Consider the following 21,022-nt stretch of genomic DNA (forward strand, 5'->3'; position numbering starts at 1 on the left):
AAATAATAAGGCCTGGAGAGATGACTTAATGGCTTAGAGCACATTTGTTGTGCTTCCAGAGCCATTGGTTTCCAATTGCCGCAAATATCTCTAATTCTAATTTGAGGGACTCACACACCCTCTTTTAGACAACCAGGGAATGCTTCACACATAATATACACATGGTTCACTAACATCTGATAAAAACACACTGTATACACAAATAAGTAAACTCTTAAAATTAAAACTGCTGAACTTTTTAAGTTGATAAACAATGGATTGGTAAGAATGCTAAGTAACTGACTGTATCTTTTGTGAATGTGTATCTGAATATAGGTGACTTGTTTAAATTAAAGAGAAAACTTCTGGAATCTAGTGAATGAGTATTCTATGGAATCACTTAAAACATTTTAATTTGAAGTGAATAGCAGTTATAAAAACTTGAATTATAATTTTAAATGAGTACTGTTTATACATATTTGAGAAGAATAATCATTGTCTTACAAGAGTCTTAATTACCAGATTGTGTCAGAACTTTGAGAGCTTTTTTTCTTAACTATTGTGTAAATAGTATATACCTAAGAGAAAGACTTTGACTAAGGATTTATTTAAGCTCAGATTTTATGTTTATATCCATAAATTAAATTAGCATCTCTCAACAATGCAAAGAAGAAGTATTTTTTGTTATAAATTAATGTGACATTTTTGAGGTATTTGAATACATTTTACAAGAGAATGTTCTAAAACATACTGGAAATATAAAAGTCATTATGCTCATACATTATAACTAAAATATGTGATACTGCTGCTCATAGATGAGGAATTTCTCTATATTTCAGAATTAAATTACATGCAGTTAGTAATTACCCATTAAGGCAGCAGTTGTGTTATCTTAATGGGTACATTTTACATGCAGAATTTAATTCTATAAAATTACTTGTTTTAATATTTAGTAACTGCATTAAAGATTGATTTTACTTGTGTCATCTGTATAAGTGAAAAATTTTATTTTGGTTTTTGGAATTTTTTTATTTTCTACAGTTAAACAATATTTGTGCTGTTTTAAATTTAGGAGTGGATACAACAAAATAATATCTTATCCATAGTCTTACAAGATAGTCTTCATCAGCTACAGTATGTGGAAAAGCTAGAGAAGATTCTGCGTTTTGTCATTAAAGAAAAGGCTCTTACTTTACAGGATCTTAATAATATCTGGGCAGCACAGGTAAGAAATTTTCTTAAGATAGTAAAAATTTAATAAAATTACAGGTTTGACTAGTGACTTGAGTAACAGATTTTTATTACTACAATTTCAGTAAGCTATTTTATTTAGATATCTGGTCAGGAATTCTTTTTTTAAAAGATATCCATATATTTATGTAGTAAGGATATAGATGATTTTATATTACAAAACCATCTAGTGAAGCAATTTTGGAAGGAATAATGGTGGAAAAAGTATAAAGAATTTAGTAATTGGAAGAAGTTTTTCTTATAGTCTTTGAAGATGGAAGTGTGAAAAATTTGGAAAAAAACTTATTACTATATCAGTTCCAAAAACCTATGATTGCTATGTTACATTGGAACTTTTAGTAATAAGTTACCTTATTGTGCTAGAAAATACTGTGTAATTTTTTAATGATAGTTTTGTTTTGGTTTTGGTTTTTTTTTTTCTCACAGAAAACTTGTGCAGTGTTACATCTACATATCTAAGTTACAGAGTTGTTTATAGGGTTTTCTTAATTGGCAGTTTAAATTTTTCCCTCATGCTGTATTTTCATAATCATATAGTTTATTTTCTTACCTCCAACTCTTTAACTTCTCTATGCAACTTCCATTTTCATTTTATATCTTAAAAATAACAAAAGAAATGAAAACAACTTTAAAACAAAGAAAAATTATATAGCAACAAATTTTTTTTATTTTTTGTGCTATTTATTAATTTATTTTTTTGTATTCTTTTTTTTTTTATTGAGAAAAGGAAAAAAAGTATCCGCCTCCTCCCAGCCTCCCATTTCCCTCCCCCAAACTCCTCTCCTCCTCCATCTCCAGTCCATAGAGCAGTCAGGGTTCCCTGCCCTGTGGAAAGTCCTAGGTCCGCCCCCCCCCCCTCCGTCCATGTCTAGGAAGGTGAACATCCAAATTGGCTAGGCTCCCACAAAGCCAGAATATGAAGTAGGGTCAAAACCCCGTGCCATTGTCCTTGGCTTTTCATCAGCCCTCATTGTCTGCCATGTTCAGAGAGTTCAGTTTTATCCCCTGCTTTTTCAGTCCCAGTCCAGCTGGCCTTGGTGAGCTCCCACTAGATCAACCCCCTTGTCTCAGTGGGTGGGTGCACCCCTCGTGGTCATGACTTCCTTGCTCATCTTCTCCCTCCTTCCGCTCCTCATTTGGACCTTGGGAGCTCAGACCTGTGCTCCAGTGTGGGTCTCTGTCTCTATCTCCATCCATCACCAGATGAAGGTTCTATGGTGGTATGCAAGATATTCATCAGTATTGCTCTAGGATAGGGTCGTTTCAGGTTCCCTATCCTCAGCTGCCCAAGGGACTAACTGGGGACATCACCATGGGCTCCTGGGTCAAGTCTCTTGCCAACACTAAAGTGGCTCCCTTAACTAAGAATTGTGGTTCCGTGCTCCCCTGTCCAACCTTCCTTTATCCCAATCCTCCTGTTTCCCCAAGTTCCCCCCTCCTTCCCTTCTAACTTTTCTCTCCCCTTCTCCCCTTACCCCCATTCCACCCCACCCCCAAGATCCCAATTTTCTCCCCGGCAACTATGTCTACTTCCCATAGCCAAGAGGATAACTATATGTTTTTCCTTGGGTTCACCTTCTTATTTAGTTTCTTTAGGTTCACCAATTGTAGTCTCCGTGACCCTTATTTATGTCTAGAAACCAATTATGAGTGAGTACATCCCATGTTCATCTTTTTGGGTATGGGTTACCTCACTCAAGATAGTGTTTTCTATTTCCATCCATTTGCATGCAAAATTCGAGAAGTCATTGTTTTTTACCGCAGCGTAGTACTCTAGTGTGTATATATTCCACACTTTCTCCATCCATTCTTCCATTGAAGGACATCTAGGTTGTTTCCAGGTTCTGGCTATTACAAATAATACTGCTATGAACATAGTTGAACAAATGCTTTTGTCATATGATCGGGCATCTCTTGGGTATATTCCCAAGAGTGGTATGGCTGGGTCCAGGGGTAGGTTGATCCCGAATTTCCTGAGAAACCGAAACACTGATTTCCAAAGTGGTTGCACAAGTTTGCATTCCCACCAGCAATGAATGAGGGTACCCCTTACTCCACAGCCTCTCCAGCAAAGGCTATCATTGGTGTTTTTGACTTTATCCATTCTAGAAACAAATTTTTAAGGCACTCACAAAGTAATCATATCAATTTTCTGTTGATCAGCTATTCCTGAGCATGGGCAAAAGAGTGTAGTTGATTGATGTAGTGTCACTCCATTTGAGAAAACTGTATTTACCTTTCCAGCAGCTGTCAGTTACAAATATCTTTTGGCTGTTGTTGGGACTTTGTGCCCACTTTTCTATGGGTTGAGATTTTGTCTAGTTTGTACACATGTGGGTCTTGTGTGCCCTTGTTTTGTCTTAAAGACATTGTTTTCTCAAGAGTCATCTACCACCTCCGGATCTTACATTCTTTCTGTATCCTATAATCGTCTCTGATCCCTGAAACGAGGGAATAGATAGAGATATCCCGTGTAGTACTGAATTCTGCAAAATCTTAACTCTGCACATTGTCTCATTATTACAGGTAAATTCTCTGAAGAGGTTGAGCAGTACTCAACCTGGTTGTGGTTTGTGGGAGTAGCACTATGTTAATGGGTGTAATTTTATTGCTGGGTTCATTTAGCAGAAGAAGAGAACTAGATTTTTCTCTAGGGCTCCTGATCTATCTGGGTTCAGATTCTTGGCCCTTTCATAGTGCAAGATAGTTGTTGCATCTCATGAAGTGAGCATTAATTTGTCATAAAGTAGATATTCCCATAATAATTGTGCCAGAAGAATAACAGTAAATTTTATAGGCAAGTTTAGCTGGGTGATATTGACTGCATTTATACTCTGGTATAAAGTTTAGTATCTATAGGCATCATGAACTCTAGTCAGTAGGAGTGAACCTTCAAATTGGTCAATTCCTCCATGTTCCTTGACAGAGTCAGTTGTTTCCATCAGTCATGCTTTACTCTCATTTTGTGTATCGTAACCAATAGCATTGGCAATAGTCTGAATGGTTTTTCTGAAAGTGGGTAGGTAATCTTTGTGACTCTTTCCTTTAACCAACAACTTAACAGGATAAAAACCGTTCCTGAACTGTTTGTATACATGCATAGTTGGTGCATTCTCTTAAATTACGTGTTAACTCCATTTAGATTCATTTCATGTTTATGCATATACTTTAAGATACTTCTACAGTTGTGGGTTTTCATGTAGTTTTTCAAATGACGTTTTTATTTTAGTTGCCTATCTTCATATTCCTTGCTTTACTCTTCTCATCTACCTCTGTCTCTGTTTACTCTGTTTCTAGTTAACACCTTTAATCCTTATGAGACTATTCTTATTCCCCTTCTTGAGAAACCCTTCTCTTCCCCCAGGTACCTTAGCAGGTACCAAACTTCTGTAGAATGTCTCAGTAAAACAAATGTATAAAGTTTAAAAGCCAAAGTCTACATAAGAGAAAACATGATTTTTTTTGTCAGTTTGGTGTAGGGTTACATTACTTTTGATAATTGTTTCTAGCCATGTCCATTTACGTGTAAATCACATAATTTTTTTTGTAAGAGCTAATAATATTGCATTGTGTAAATTAGCATATTTTCATCATCTCTTTGTCAATAGATGGACTTCTAGGTTGTTGCAGTTTCTAGCTATTACTAGTTGAGCAGTAATGAACATGGATGAACAGATATCTCTGTAATAAGATACAATCTTAAAGTGATATAGCTCAATTGTGTTGTAGACTGATTTCCATAGTGGCTGAACCAGATTGCACTTTGACCAGCAATGAATAAGTTCCCATTTTCCAAAATGCTCATTCACATGTGCTTTCATTTTTATTACTAATTTTGGCCTTTTTTACTGGAGTAAGATGAAGTCTCAAAATTGTTTTAAATTGCACTTACTTGATGACTAAGAATATTGGCCTATTTTTAAACTGTTTCTTTTTGTTGTTTTGTTTTACTAGACAGTTTCTCTGTGTAGCACTAGTTGACTGGGAACTTGTTATGTAGTCCATGCTGGCCACCTGCCTCTGCTCGTATTAAGGGTTTATACTTGACTTTTAACCATTAGTGCCTCATCTTTTTAGAACTCTTTACTTTTATACCCTATTTTAATTGGGTTGTTTTCCTGATGTTTCATTATTTAAATTCCTTGTATGTCTAAATATGAACCATCTGGCACACGTTTAATTGGTAAATATTTGTCCTGTATACTGCCATTTTACTCAAAAGACTGTGTTCTTTACTGTACAGGAGCTTTTTAAATAACCTTCATTATTAGGTCCTAGTTATTAATTCTGGTCCTATTTGATTTTTATAAAATTTATAAATAATATCAATCAAAATTTCTACTTCCTCCGCTCCTCCCACTTCCCTTCTGCTCCCCTCCAGTCCTAAGAGAGGGCAGGGTACCCTGCCCTGTGGGAAGTCCAATCCTTTCCCCCTCCATCCGGGCTTAGGAAGGTATGCATCCAAATAGAATAGGATCCAAAAAGCCAAAACACGCAGTGGTCAAATCCCAGTGCCATTATCATTGGCTTCTCAGTCTGCCCCAATTGTCGGCTACATTCAGAGAGTCCAGTTTTAAATAACTAAATTAATTAAAAAATATTTTTATCTAAGAAATCTTCTTTAGCCCGGGACTTAGGTTCTAATTGTTGTTATTATTGACCAAAACGATGTTTAACAATACATACATTTTCAACTAATTGTAAAATAAAGTGATAAGTTTAAAGGGAAAAAAATTAATTCTTGTCCTTGTACCTGCACTATAGGTGACTTGTGTTGATGGGATCAAGTGGATTCCTTATTTTCTCCTCTGTCAGATTTAGTGTATCTGGTCTTACATTTTTTGATCATTTGCAGTTTAGTTTTATAGTCATTTGAAGTTTAGGTTTGAACAGAGGCTGGTTAATTTGGATGTATATTATAATTATCGTTAAAGCTTCAATCCAGTTTTTAGCTGAATTATTTCTTTTATTTATTTTTTGTTGAAAAAATTTCCGCCTCCTCCCAGACTCTCACTCCCTTTCCCCCACTGTTCTCCCCCTTCCCCCTCACCATTCCCCATCCCTCTCAAGAATGAAGAGCAGTCTGGATTCCCTGCCCTGTGGGAAGTCCAAGGTCCTACCCACTCCATTCAGGCCCAGGAAGGTGAGCATCCAAACATAGCCAGTTCATGTAGTAGGATCAAAACCCCCTGCGATTGTCTTTGGCTTCTCAACAGCCATCATTGTCTACCATGTTCAGAAAGTCTGGTTTTATCACATGCTTAATCAGTCCCAGTCCAGCTGGCCTTGGTGAGCTCCCAATAGATCAGCCCCACTGTCACAGTGGGTGGGTGCCCCCCCCGTGGTCCCAACTTCTTTGCTCATGTTCTCCCTCCTTCCGCTCCTCATTGGGACCTTGGGAGCTCAGTCCAGTGCTCCAGTGTGGGTCTCTGTCTCTATCTCCATCCATCGCCAGATGACGGTTCTATGATTATATGCAAGATATTCGTCAGTACGGCTGTAGGATAGGATCATTTCAGGTTCCCTATCCCCAGCTGCCCCAGGAACTAACTGGGGACCTCGCCTTGGGCACCTGGAAGCCCCTCTAGGTCCAAGTCTCTTCCCAACCCTAAGATGGCTCCCTTAATTAAGATATGTGCTTCCCTGCTCCCCTATCCAACCTTCCTTTATCCCAATCATCCTGTTTCCCCAAGGCCCCCCTCCTACCCTTCTCACTTTACTCTCCCCATCTCACCTTACCCCCCTCCCACCCCACCCTTAAGATCCCGATTTTTTTGCCTGGCAATCTTGTCTACTTCCCCTACCCAGGATGATAGCTATATGTTTTTCTTTGGGTTCACCTTCTTATTTAGCTTCTTTAGGATATCCAATTATAGACTCACTGACCTTTATTTAATGCTAGAAACCCCTTATGAGTGAATACATCCCATGTTCATCTTTTTGGGTCTGGGTTACCTCACTCAGGATAGTATTTTCTATTTCCATCCATTGGCATGCAAAAGTCAAGATGTCATTGTTTTTTACTGCTGAGTAGTATGCTAATATGTATATATTTCACACTTTCTTCATCCACTCTTGCATTGAAGGGCATCTAGGTTGTTTCCAGGTTCTGGCTATTACAAATAATGCTGCTATGAACATAGTTGAACAAATGCTTTTGTCATATGATCGGGCATCTCTTGGGTATATTCCCAAGAGCGGTATTGCTGGGTCCAGGGGTAGGTGTATCCCGAATTTCCCTAGTAACTGCCACACTGATTTCCAAAGTGGTTGCACAAGTTTGCATTCCCACCAGCAATGGATGAGGGTACCCCTTCCTCCACAACGTCTCCAGCAAAGAGAAGGTGTTTTTGATTTTAGCCATTCTGACAGGTGTAAGATGGTATCTCAAAGGTGTTTTGATTTGCATTTCCCTGATCGCTAAGGAGGTTGAGCATGACCTTAAGTGTCTTTTGGCCATTTGAACTTCTTCTGTTGAGAATTTTCTGTTCAGTTCAGTGCCCCATTTTTTAATTGAGTTAATTAGCATTTTAAAGTCTAGTTTCTTGAGTTCTTTATATATTTTGGAGATAAGACCTTTGTCAGTTGCAGGGTTGGTGAAGATCTTCTCCCAGTCAGTGGGTTGCCTTTGTGTCTTAGTGACAGTGTCTATGCTTTAGAAGCTTCTCAGTTTCAGGAGGTCCCATTTATTCAATGTTGCCCATAATGCCTGTGCTGCTGGGGTTATATGTAGGAAGTGATTTTCTGTGCCCATAAGTTGTAGAGTACTTCCCACTTTCTCTTCTATCAGTTTCAGTGTGTACAGATTGATATTGAGGTCTTTGATCCATTTGGACTTGAGTTTTGTGCATGGTGAAAGATATGGGTCTATTTTCATTCTTCTACAGGTTGACATCTGGTTGTGCCAGCACCTGGATTTGTTGAAGATGCTTTCTTTCTTCCATTGTAAACTTTTAGCTCCTTTATGGAAAATCAGGTGTTCATAGGATTGAGGGTTAAAATCCAGGTCTTCTATTTGATTCCATTGGTCGACTTCTCGGCTTTTATTCCAATACTAAGCTGTTTTCAATACCATAGCTCTGTAATAGAGTTTGATGTCAGGGACGGTAATGCCTCAAGAAGTTCCTATATTGTATAAGATCGTTTTGGCTCTCCTGGGTTTTTTGTATTTCCATATAAAGTTGATTATTGTCCTCTCAAGGTCTGTGAAGAATTTTTGTGGGACCATGATGGGGATTGCATTGAATCTATAAATTTCTTTAGGTAGAATTGCCATTTTTACTATGTTGATGCTCCCAATCCAAGAGCAAGGGATATCCTTCCATTTTCTGGTATCCTCTTCAATTTCTTTCTTCAATGCCTTAAAGTTCTTGTCAAATAGATCTTTCACTTCCTTGGTTAGAGTATCTCAAGCCCTAAAAGTCTTTTTTTTTCTTTTATGCTACTGATGTGTCTTACCCTCTGAGCTTATATGGTAAGATTTTGATTTTTGAACTTTATTTTGGTTCACCTTTTCTTTACCAGTTCTATTTTTTCTTCATCTATACTTTCATATCTTGAATTTTTATTTCATTCAACTTTGTTTTTTTATCATTTTAAGTTTTTTATCATGTTTATAAATGCTATTTTGAAATCCTAGTGCTTCTAATATGTCTTCCAATAAACAAATAAATATGTGCTTCCAAAAAATTACTTTTTCATACCTCAAACAGTAGTGTTGCTATGTTCTAGGAGAAGCCATATTGTCTTTGTTATTCATGTTGTGTTTACACTGACTCTGCTTATCTGTAGTTATGGTGTTTATTGGAATAGAGCTTTGTTGAATCTATTACTCCAATCTGACAGTTGATTGGCCAGAAGAATGATGCTTGGATCTCAGTTTTTACAGGTCAGTTCTGAAACCTGATTAGAGTTGGGGTATAGACCCCAACCATGTCCAAGTTGTTGTAGTGATGGGGTTGGGTGATACGCTATCGGACCTCCAACGGCAACCAATCCTGGAGTTTTTTCAAGGTCTTTAAATCAGAAGCAGGACTAGGCTTACTATTAAGGATGTGAATGTGTACAAAGAAGATGGAATAGGTAGAGGTTGAGGAGGAGCTGAGATGGACAGGTAGCAGAAAGTCTAAGAGTACTCTCCAGAAACCAGAATGAAAGAGGGTAAGGTATGCACAGTTAGACTACCTAGGTTCCAGACAAGTGTGGCACCTCTAGGGTTCCTAGTAGATAGTGGGTCACCAGTCAAACAAAAGGAGATGGTCTCAGAAGAATTACTGAAACTGACAGCATGGAACAACTATAGAGATGCTGCCAAGTTTTTTGTTCAGACAAAATATTTTATCTTTCCTTCATTAAACATTTAGGTTCCTTTTTCTCTTTTTTTAACAGAGCAAAGGACTTTATTCATTATTTCTTTAAATTATATATATATATATAATATCACAGATACATATGAAACATTAAATAAAAATACACAGCATAACAATTATACCAGTAACATATAAGTATATAGTACCAAGTAGATAATAAGCTGGTGGTGGTGGCACACACATTTAATCCCAGAACTTGGGAGATAGGGGCAGGCAGATATCTGGATTTAAAGCTATCTTGGTGTACAGAGTGAGTTCCAGGACAGCCAGGAACTCTTGTCTCAAAACAAACGGACAGAGAGAGAGAGAAATTGGATAATATAACATTTAGGCACTCAGACTAAAAGACTGCGAGATAATGAATATACTGACTTGATTGACACCAATCGTTGTTTCTAAATATATGACTATTAAGGCAGAATTTCATAAGTCTTAAATATGATTTAAAATTTTTAATTACTTAAAACAACTTAAGTTTAATTATAATTTGATTCTACCCAAGTCTTTCCAGATCATTTCTTCCTCCCTGTCTATCCACCCAAATTTTAAGTTCTTTCTCAAACAAAAGGAAGTATAACAACAAACCCAGGAAACAAAGTACAAAAACAAACCTCAAACTTTAGCTAAATAACAGCACACAAAAAATTGTGGAATCTAATCTTTTTTTTTGTTCCTGGAACTAACCTTGTAGACCATGCCAGCTTTGAACTCCCAGAGATCCACCTGCTTCTGCCTCCTAAGTACTGGAATTAAAGGCATGTGCCACTACTGCTCAGAATCTATTATTCATTGTTCAACTACTGCTAAACATTAGGCCTCTCCTGGAGTAGTTATTAATCCCTGTAGGTATTATAGTGTCTAGGTTTCATTCATTCATTAAATCTTTTATAACAGTGTAAAATGCAAGATAAAACAAAAGCAACCACATTGAGTCTGATCAAGGCAACTCAACAGAAGGAAAAGAGCCCAAGAGAAGGCACAAGAATCAGAGAACCACTACTTTGCACATTCAGTAATCCCATAAAAACATTTAAACTGGAAGTCATTATATATTCATAGAGGACCTGATGTAGGCCCTGTACATGCTGCTTCAGTCTCTTTGCTCAGTTGGTTTAGAGGCCTTTATTCTCGTTCTGGCTCTTTTGTGCCTCCTTTTCCATGGGGTTCCCTGGACTATGAGTTGGGGGAATTTGATGGAGACATCCATTTAGGGCTGAGTGCTCCAAGATCGCTCACTTTCTGCCTACTGTTTGATGACAGGCCTCTCTGTATTTGTTTCCATCTGCTGCAGGGGAAAGTTTCTCTTCTGATGATTGAGTAAAGAAGGCACTGATCTGTAATGTAATACCATCAGGAGTCATTTATTCACTATATTTTAATAGACCAGTCTTACTTGGTTTTGCCCTAGGCCTCTGGACTATCTAGTCTTAGGAGCTTTTAAACACAGGGGCTGGAGAGATGGCTCAGAGGTTAAGAGCATTGCCTGCTCTTCCAAATGTCCTGAGTTCAATTCCCAGCAACCACATGGTGGCTTACAACCATCTGTAATGGGGTCTGGTGCCTTCTTCTGGTCTGCAGGCATACACATAGACAGAATATTGTATACATAATAAATAAATATTTAAGAAAAACACAGGTAGGGTAGGGTATGGTTTCTGTGAAGTAGACATTAAGTCGTTATATTGGTTGATTACTCCCACAAGCTTTGTGCCACCATTGCCCTGTCATATCTTTTAGGCAGTCTATATTCTCCATAGGATGAACTGTCTCTTCTGTTACTCAGCATGAGCGGTCACTTGTCACAAGGCATTCTGTCAGGTGTAAAATGAACTATCAGAATTGTTTTGATTGGTATTTCCCTCATTGCTGAAAGATGTTGGCCATTTAAGTATCCCCAGTCACTGAATTTCCTCTATTTAGAATTCTCTGTTTATATCTGTACCCATTGTTTGTTTGTTTCCTTGATAGTTTCTTGAGTTCTTTATTTATTTTGGATATTAGCTCTATTGGATTGGAGTTGGTGAAACATCTTTTCCCATTCTGTAGGATGCCACTTTGAATAATGTGCCTTTTGCCTTGCGGAAACATCTTCAATTCATGAGATCCTACTTATTAGTTATTGATCTTTTAAATATTTTTTATTATGTATACAATATTCTGTCTGCAGACCAGAAGAGGGCACCAGACCCCATTACAGGTGGACACCAGACCCAATTACAGGTGGCTGTGAGCCACTATGTGGTTGCTGGGAATTGAACTCAGGACCTTTGAAAGAGCAGGCAATGCTCTTAACCTCTGATCCATCTCTCCAGTCCCTTGATCTTACTGCCTGTACTATTCTTGTCTATTTCTATGTCAGTGAGTTCAAGACTATTGTCATTTTCTCTTCTATGTGGTTCAGTGTAAGTGGTTTTATGTTGGGGTCTTTCATCTATTTGCAGTGTTTTTTTCAGGGTAATAATTATAAATCTATTCTCAGCCTTCTACAGTTTGACTGACCTTTCAAGATTTGTTAAGAATTGTGTTGGGATTTTCATGAAAGTGGCGTTGGTTCTGTAGATAGCTTTTAGTAGCATGGCCATTTTTACTATTTTATCCTACTGATCCATGAGCACAGACAGGTTTTTCAGTGTACTGGTGGTGTCTTCTTCAGTTTATTTCTTCATGACTTTAAGTTTTCATACAGGTCTTTTTTTTTGCTTAGTTCAAAATACCCAGGTTATTTATATTTGAAGCTTTTATAAAAGGTGTTTTTCTTTCCCAGACTGCTTGTCATTTGAATATAGGAAGGCTCCTGATATTTGTGAGTTAATTTTGTGTGCAGATCCTTTGCTGAAAGTGTTACCAGCTATAGAAATTTCCTGGTGGAATTAGTCTTCGGTAACTTGTGTATGTTACCATATTATTTGTAAATAAATATATTTTAACTTCTTCCTTTTCAATTTTTAACCCTTTGATCTCCTGTTGTCTTATTACTCTAGCTAAGACATCAAATCTTGAATAGATGTGGAGAGTGGACAACCTTGTCTTGTTCCTCATTCTAGTGAAGTGTCTAGAGTTTCTTTTCTCTCCATTCAAGATGCTGTTGGCTATAATCTTTCCGGAAACTGCCTTTGTTATGTTGTTGAGATATCCCTAATCCCTCTAGGACTTTTATCATGAAGATATCTTGGATTTTGCCAGAGACTATTTCTTAATCTAACGATTTGATTATGTGTTTTTTTTCTTTCAGTTAATTTTCATTTTATTTATTTTTGATTTTTTGAGACAGTTTCTTGAAATAGTTTTCAAGACAGTGTGGCTTAGGAGCCTGTCCTGGACTTTCTCTGTAGATAATACTGGCTCTGAACTGACGGGGCGTAAACGACCGGCAAATAGGATTAATCAGGCTAGCTTTAATATCAGCTTTATTAAGGGGAAGAAGGGGATAGCTAACAAAACCAAGGTTCCAACAAAGAGCGGGAAACAGAAGGGAAGACTGGGGAGTACACCAGCAAGATTTATAAGTAAATATTAGCCTAAGGGGATCCTGCCCTTCAAGCAAGGTGATTGGCTTGGCTTCCCCTACATCTCCCCCTTTTGTCTAAATAAGACAGAACCAAACCAAATACAACTATATACAATAAGAACAAATAATAAATATAAAATTAACAAACAATATTGAGCAAGAAACCTGTAACAAAAGTTTTACTAAACATTCTATTTCAAGGAGTCTAAATAATGTAGAAAGTAATTGCAATTATCTAATCTTCAACTCGGTCAAAGATCTGAGAAGGGAAGTAATATTACTTAAGCAACCAGGAAGAACAAACGAGAAATTTCCAAAATCTGGGACAAATGACAGAGACCTGGGCAATCACCCAAAGTCTCGTTAGCAATGTTGAGTCAGCCAACTTTGGCTAAGGCCTAACATAACTGGCAGACCATTATCAAAGGCAAGAAACTTTGTTAGAACTATCCTACCCTGTCTTGGCAAGATAGGACAATCCTGTTTTATCCACTTATGGATATTTTGTATCTTTTTCAGTAGTTGAGGTATGGGCTTTTCTTTTGCCCGAAGGCCAGTTGTGCCAAGAAGAAGACAAGCTCCCAGTGGAGTGTCTTTGGTGCTCAACATTCTCTCAGGAGTAGAGCGGTATTGCCAGGAGCGATTGTGTCTCATTGGCACGGAATTCCTAGGTTAGATTAAAGGCCATTTTCTACAGCTCTTCGAAGAGGTTGAAGATTATACTATCTATACTAAATATAATCTTTATGTATCTAAAAAACCTGATTATCCTAATATAAATATGACAAAGATATAATTTTCAATACCTATCTAGCTTTAAGACTAAGAGAATAAACAACTGTGCAATATATGAGGACAATGATCCCCAACTGTAAACAGTGTCATTATATAAATAATATCAGAGGTAGAAATGTACATTGCGATATGGTAAATATATTAATACAATATAAACAGGTATAAGCATACTCTTATACAAGAAATAGAGGTAGAAGCATACGCACATTTAATACTCTGTATATCAATATACAAGAATCCCCTCAACCCTGTATCAATCACTAAATGATGTCCCTAAACCTGAGGGTAAACTCTGCTGGGAGAGGGGACGTCGTCCTGTAATAGGGCTTTAAGCTGACATGGGGGCGACGTTCTTCTAAGGGGTCCTGTGAAAGCAAATGATGGTAAAATTCCCATAATAACATTTGGCCTAAGAAAATTGTAACTAGCCTCTGAGTGTTTCGAGGAGGTCTGGCTCAAAACTGGAAGTTAAACCACAGACTGTGTGCTGTGTGAATTAGAGTATGGCTGTAAACAGCAGTGGGAGCGTGGATGGCGCTGCCTGAGAGGTTAGAGTGATTGGGGGGAGCTCGCTCGGATGGACTCACGTGCCCTGTGGTGCCCCTGCCTTACTGCAGCGCTGGCGGTAACAGCTGGCCAGAACTGCAGTAAGGTTGTGCTCGTTCAGCCACGGCTGTACTGCTGCCAACCAAGCTCGAATGCTGGGAAACTCAGCCGAGACAGGCGGGAGGGGTTAGCGCGCTGGGCTTCCCCTACACTGAGCTCAGAGATCTGCCTGCCTCTGCCTCCCCAGTGCTGGGATTAACGGTGTACACCACTATTGCTGGGCCTTTATGTTTATTTATGTATTTTGAATTATCCCTGCATCTTTAGGATGGAGCCTGTTTGAGCATTGTGGTTGATTTTTTTTTTGAATACTTGGGTTTCTTTTTTATTTTCTTTGACAGGTGTAGTTAACTCTATTGATGGTATTCAAGAGAGTAGGGCTTCCTAAGCTCTTCCTGCTACTCTGGGGGTCTGGGATGGAAACTGAGGAAGATGCTCAGTGTCAAGGGTTGAGTTAGGATAGAGACTACTCAGCAGCTGAGGGCGCCTCTCTTTTGCTGTGTCCTTGCTGGGATGGGGGTCCTGGGCAGGCTTCTTATTCCTTGGAGGCCATGTAGGCTATGAGGTCCGCCACCCTGTTGCTGTAGCCAAATTCATTGTGGTACCAGGAAATGAGCTTTACAAAGTTGTCATTGAGAGCAATGCCAGCCCCAGCATCGAAGGTGAAAGAGTGGGAGTCACTGTTAAAGTCACAGGAGACAACTTGGTTTTCAGCGTAGCCCAGGATGCCCTTTAGTGGACCCCCAGATGCCTGCTTCACCACCTTCTTGATGTCGTTATACTTGGCAGCTTTCTCCAGGGGGCATGTCAGATCCACAATGGACACATTGGGGGTAGGAACATGGAAGGCCATGCATGTGAGCTTCCAGTTCAGCTCTGGGATGACTTTGCCCACAGCCTTGGCAGCGCCAGTGGATGCAGGGATGATGCTCTGGGCAGCGCCACGGCCATCTCACCACATCTTGCTAGAGGGGCCATTCACAGTCTTCTGCATGGCTGTGATGGCATGGACTGGGGTCATTAGTCCTTCCACGATGCCAAAGTTGTCATGGATGACCTTGGCCATGGCAGCTAAGGAGCTGGTGGTGCAGGAAGCATTGCTGACAATCTTGAGGGAATTGTCATACATGCCATAGTTCACACCCATCACAAACATGGGGGCTTTCGCAGAAGGTGTAGATGATGACCTGTTTGGCCCCACCCATCATGTGGGCCCCAGCTTTCTCCATGGTGGTGAAGACACCAGTTGACTCCACAACATAACTCGGCACCGGCTTCGCCCCATTTTATGCTGGCAGGATCTCCCTCCTGGAAGACGGTGCTGGCCTTCCTGTTGATGATAAGCTTCCCATTCTCAGCCTTAACTGTGCCTTTGAACTTGCCATGGGTGTAGTCATACTGGAACATGTAGACCATGTAGTTGAGATCGATGGCAACAATGTCCACTTTGCCAGAAGTGAAGGCAACCCTGGTAACCAGGCATCCAATACGGCCAAATTCGTTCCCTCTGACCTTCACCATTGTGTCTCTGGAACAAGTCTGGTACTGCATGAAAAGAAGCTCCCTAGAACAGCGAGGAGCAGAGAGCCTACTAGGGTTTCTAATTTTGAAAAAGTTTACTATATTTTATAGACTAAGTTTTTTTTCCTGAATATTATTGGTGTTTTAATTTTTAATTCTTTAATTAATTTAATAAGTTAAATTAATAATTTCTTTTTTATTAAGTACTTTAAGTGGAAAAACTAAGTGGCTTTAGTTTCAGTGGAAATTGTTTTATGTTAAGGGCTATTCTTACACTTTCAGGTGAAAAGGTAACTAAGGGTTATCCAGGTCATAATACAGTGGTTTATATTTACTTTTACCTTTTTTTGTTTTCTTTCTTTGAAGGCAGGAAAGCATGAAGCCATTGTGAAGAATGTACATGACCTACTAGCAAAATTAGCTTGGGATTTTTCTCCTGAACAACTTGATCATCTTTTTGATTGTTTTAAGGTAAAAGTTCAAATAATAAAATATTGCTATTATTTAATTTGGTCTTCTTTGCTCTTATGTGCCTTTGGAAAAAAACATTGATCATTGGATAGTTACTTTTTCTTCTAATTAGAACTTATAAGTGGTTTATATAATAATTTCTGTCATGTGTATGCACTTGTAACCATTTTAATTCTGCTTAGTTCTTTGACTTTAGTCTTTTCTGGAATTTTTAATGTTTATGGTAAAATATCTTACATAAATATAATGAAGGGTGGGATGATGAGAAGAAAATACCTAACTGCTCAACCATGATAAAATAATAAGAAATATTATTTTGTACATACTCTGTAATGTGTATTTGCATTTGTATTGATGGAATTGTTTAAGTATTAAGTATTCTTTTTCTGTGTATTTGGTTAGAAAGTTGACTAATCAAAAGTTAGAACCCTGTTACAGTATTAGTGTGCAAATATTCTAGTTACCATTGACTTTAGCTATACAAGATTTCTTGTTTAAGATCATTATTACATTTCTGGCAATAACTTTTACTAGGCCCTGAAGATAAAGTATTTGTTTGATAATTTTCATTAAAATGTGAAGAATTATATTCTATATCCCAATTGCTGTTAATGCCAGCTATACCCTGGAGAAATTCATAGTATATACTGTAGGATGCCTGTTCAGCATTTTAACAGTTGTAGTTTTATAGGCCCCAAACCGAAATTAAATGTGTCTAAATTATAGAAGGATACAGTAGAAGATACTCTCATTAAAATGACAAAAACCAATATATTAGAACCATTTTATATATAGGTGGAGCTATCTGAGGGAAAGAAATGAAGTGATATTCTAAAAAGTAAAGTTGTTTGATATTGTGAATACTACTGGCATGTTTATGTATATTTTTTTTACTGATTTTTATTGAGCTCTACATTTTTCTCTGCTCCCCTCCTTGCCTCTCCATTCCCTATCAACCCTCTCTTAAGAAACCCATGTTCCTAATTAACTCAGCAGATCTTCTATTTTTCTGCAATCTATGTATGTCTCTCTTAGGGTCCTCGTTGTTGTCTGGGTTCACTGGATTTATGATTTGTAGGCTGGTTTTCTTTGCTTTATATTTTAAACCACATATGAGTGAGTCCATATGATAATTGTCATTCTGCGTCTGGATTGCCTCACTTAAAATGATGTTTTCTAGCTCCATCAATTTGCCTGCAAATTTGAAGATGGTCATAATTTTTTTTTCTGCTGTGTAGTGCTCCATTGTGTAAATGTACCACATTTTCCATATCCATTCTTCAGTCGAGGTGCATTTAGGTTGTTTCCAGATTCTGTTTATGACAAATAATGCTGCTATGAACATAGTTGAGTACATGTCTTTGTGGCATGATTGAGCATCCCTTGTGATATATACCCAAAAGTGGTACTACTGGGTCTTGAGGGAGGCTGTTTCTTAATTTTCTGAGAAGTTGCCACACTAATATTGAAAGGGGTTGTACCAGCTTGCATTCATACTAGCAGTGTAGAAGTGTTCCCTTTACCGCACAGCCTCTCCAGTACAAGTTGTCGTCAGTGCTTTTGTTCTTGGCCATTCTTACAGGTGTAAGATGGAATCTCAGAGTTGTTTTGATTTGCATTTCTCTGATGACTAAGAATGTTGAACATTTCCTTAAGTGTCTTTCAGCCATTTTAGATTCCTCTGTTGAGAGTTTTCTGTTTAGGTCTCTACTCCATTTGTTTTTATTGGATGATTTGTTCTTTTGATGACGAATTTCTTGAGTTCTAGTATATTTTGGAGATCAGACCCCTGTCTGATGTAGGGATAGTGAAGATCTTTTCCTGTCTGTAGGCTGTCATTTTATCTTGTTAACTGTGTCCTTTGCTTTATAGAAGCTTTTCAGTTTCAGGAGGTCCCGTTTATTAATTGTTTCTCTCAGTGTCTGTACTGCTGGGGTTGTATTTAGGAAGTGGTTCCCTGTGCCAATGCGTTCAAGTGAACTTGCCACTTTCTCTTCTATAAAGTTCATGGCTTTATGCTGAGGTCTTTGATCCATTTAGACTTGAGTTTTGTGCATGGTGATAGATATAGATCTATTTTCATTCTTTTACATGTTAATATTCAGTTATGCCAGTCCATTTGTTAAATATGTTTTCTATTTTCCATTTGTTTTTTTTTTTTTTGCTTCTTTGTCTAAATCGGGTGTTATATTTCAAAGGATTAATATCCGGGTCTTCAGTTTGGTTCCTTATATTTTACAGGATTGTTTTGTCTATCCTAGGTTTTTTGCTTTTTCATTTGAAGTTGAGTACATTGCTTTCAGGGTCTGTGAAGAATTTTGCTGAGATTTTGATGGGCATTGCATTGGATCTGTATATTGCTTTTGGTAAAATTGCCATTTTTACTATGTTAATTCTGCCTACCCAAGAGCGTGGTATACCTTCCACTTTCTGGTGTCTTCTTCAGTTTCTTTCTTCAAAGCTTTAAAGTTCTTTTTTTTTTTTTTTTGGTTTTTCGAGACAAGGTTTCTCTGTAGCTTTGGTGCCTGTCCCAGAACTAGCTCTTGTAGACCAGGCTGGCCTCTAACTCCCAGAGATCCACCTGCCCCTGCCTCCCGAGTGCTGGGATTAAAGCCATGTGCCGCCACCGCCCGGCCTTAAAGTTCTTGTCATACAAGACGTTCACTTGTTTGGTTAGAGTTATTTCAAGGTATTTTATGCTGTTTGTGACTATTTGTGAAGAGTATTGATTCTTTTATTTCTTCCCCAGACTTTTTATCATTTGTGTACAGGAGGGCTACTGATTGTTTTTGAGTTAATCTTGTATCCTGCTACATTGCTGAAAGTTTTTATGTGTTGTAGAAGATCGTTGGTAGAATTTTTGGGGTCACTTATGTAAACTATTATATCATCAGCAAACAATGAGAGTTTGACTTCTTTTGCAATTTGTATCCTTTGATCTCCTTTTGTTGTCTTTGTCTTATTGCTGTAGCTAAGACCTCTAGAACTATATTGAATAGATATGGAGAGAGTGTACAACCTTGTCTTGTTCCTGATTTTAGTAGGATCTCTGTGAGTTTCTTTACAGTTAGTTTGATGTTGGCTGTTGGCGTGCTGTATTTATTTAGGTCTATTCCTTGTATCCCTGCTCTTTCCAAGACTTTTATCATGAAGGAATGTTGTTGAAAACTTTTTTCAACATCTAATGAGATGTGGTTTTATATTTTAGTTTGTTGATATGGTGGATTACGTTGACAGACTTTCATACAGGGAACCATCCATCCCTGCATCTCTGGAATGAAGCCAACTTTATCGTGGTGGATGATGGTTCTGTTTTGTTCTTGGATTTGATTTGCCAGTATTTTATTTGGTAGTTTTGCATCAGTGTTCATGAATGAGATTGGTTTGTAATTCTTTTTTTTTAGTGTGGTTTTTCTTTATGTGGATTGGGTAATTGTAGCCTCATAAAAAGATTTCAGCAATATTTCTTTTGTTTTTTGTATTGAACAATTTGAGGAATGTTGGTATTAGTTCTTTAAATCTTGTATAATTCTGAGCTGAAACCATCTGCTCCTGGCTTTTTTTGTTTGGGAGACTTTTGATGACTGCTTCTATTTCTTCAGCAGTTGTAGGTCTGTGTAATTTGTTTATCTGGTCTTGATTTAATTTTGGTAAGTGATATTTATCCAGAAACTTGTCCATTTCCTTTAAGTTTTTCAATTTTGTGGAGTACAGGTTTTTGAAATGTGACCTGGATTTCCTCCTTGTATGTTGCTATGTCCCCTCTTTCGTTTCTGATTTTGTTAATTTGGATATTCTCTCTCTGCCTTTTGGTTAGTTTGGATGAAGGTTTGTCTATTTTGTTGATTTTTCTCAAAGAACCAACTCTTTGTCTCATTGATTCTTTGTATTGTTTTTTTGTTTCTACTTGTTGATGTCAGCTATCAATTTGATTATTTCCTGCTAATTCTCCTGGGTGAGTTTTCTCCTGTTGGTTCTAAAGTTTTCAAATGTTCTGTTAATTCACTAGTGTGGGATTTTCCAGCTTTTTTATGTAAGAATTTAATAGCTTTCTTCTTAACACTGCTCTCACTGTTTCCCATAAATTTGGGTATGTTGTTTGGTCATTTTCATTGAATTTTAAGAAGTCTTTAATTTTTCCCTTTATTTCTTCTTTTACCCATTGATAATTCAGGTGAGCATTGTTAAATTTCTATGTGTTTGTGGGCTTTCTGGAATTAGTATTGCTTTTGAATTCTAGTTTTAAGCCATAGTGATCTAATAAGATACTTGGCGTTCTTCCAGTTTTTCTGTATTTGTTGAGGTTTGTTTTGTTACCACGTATGTGGTCAGTTTTTCAGAAGGGTTCCATGAGGTACTGAAAAGAATGTATATGTTCTTTCATATTTGGATGGAATATGCTTTAGGTGTTTGTTAAGTCCATTTGAGTCTTAAAATCTGTTAGTTCCTTTATTTCTCTGTTCATTTTTTGTTTGACTGACCTGTCCAGTGGTGAGAGGGGAGTGTGTTGAAGTCTCCCACT

The 21,022-nt window shown here is 37.8% G+C and overlaps 1 protein-coding gene across 1 annotated transcript in view; it reads left to right on the forward strand.

The window, feature by feature from the left end:
- The window catches only part of LOC142841992 (ubiquitin carboxyl-terminal hydrolase 9Y-like), a 160,834-nt gene that overhangs the window by 20,001 nt on the left and 119,811 nt on the right, over positions 1–21,022 (forward strand). Inside the window, exons 9-10 of the mRNA XM_075958973.1 lie at positions 1,052–1,204; positions 16,396–16,500. Of these exons, the coding sequence (XP_075815088.1) occupies positions 1,052–1,204; positions 16,396–16,500 (258 nt within the window). The remainder of the gene's footprint in view (positions 1–1,051; positions 1,205–16,395; positions 16,501–21,022) is intronic.

Source organism: Microtus pennsylvanicus, chromosome Y (assembly GCF_037038515.1).
Source record: "Microtus pennsylvanicus isolate mMicPen1 chromosome Y, mMicPen1.hap1, whole genome shotgun sequence".
In the NCBI taxonomy this organism is placed as follows: domain Eukaryota; kingdom Metazoa; phylum Chordata; class Mammalia; order Rodentia; family Cricetidae; genus Microtus; species Microtus pennsylvanicus.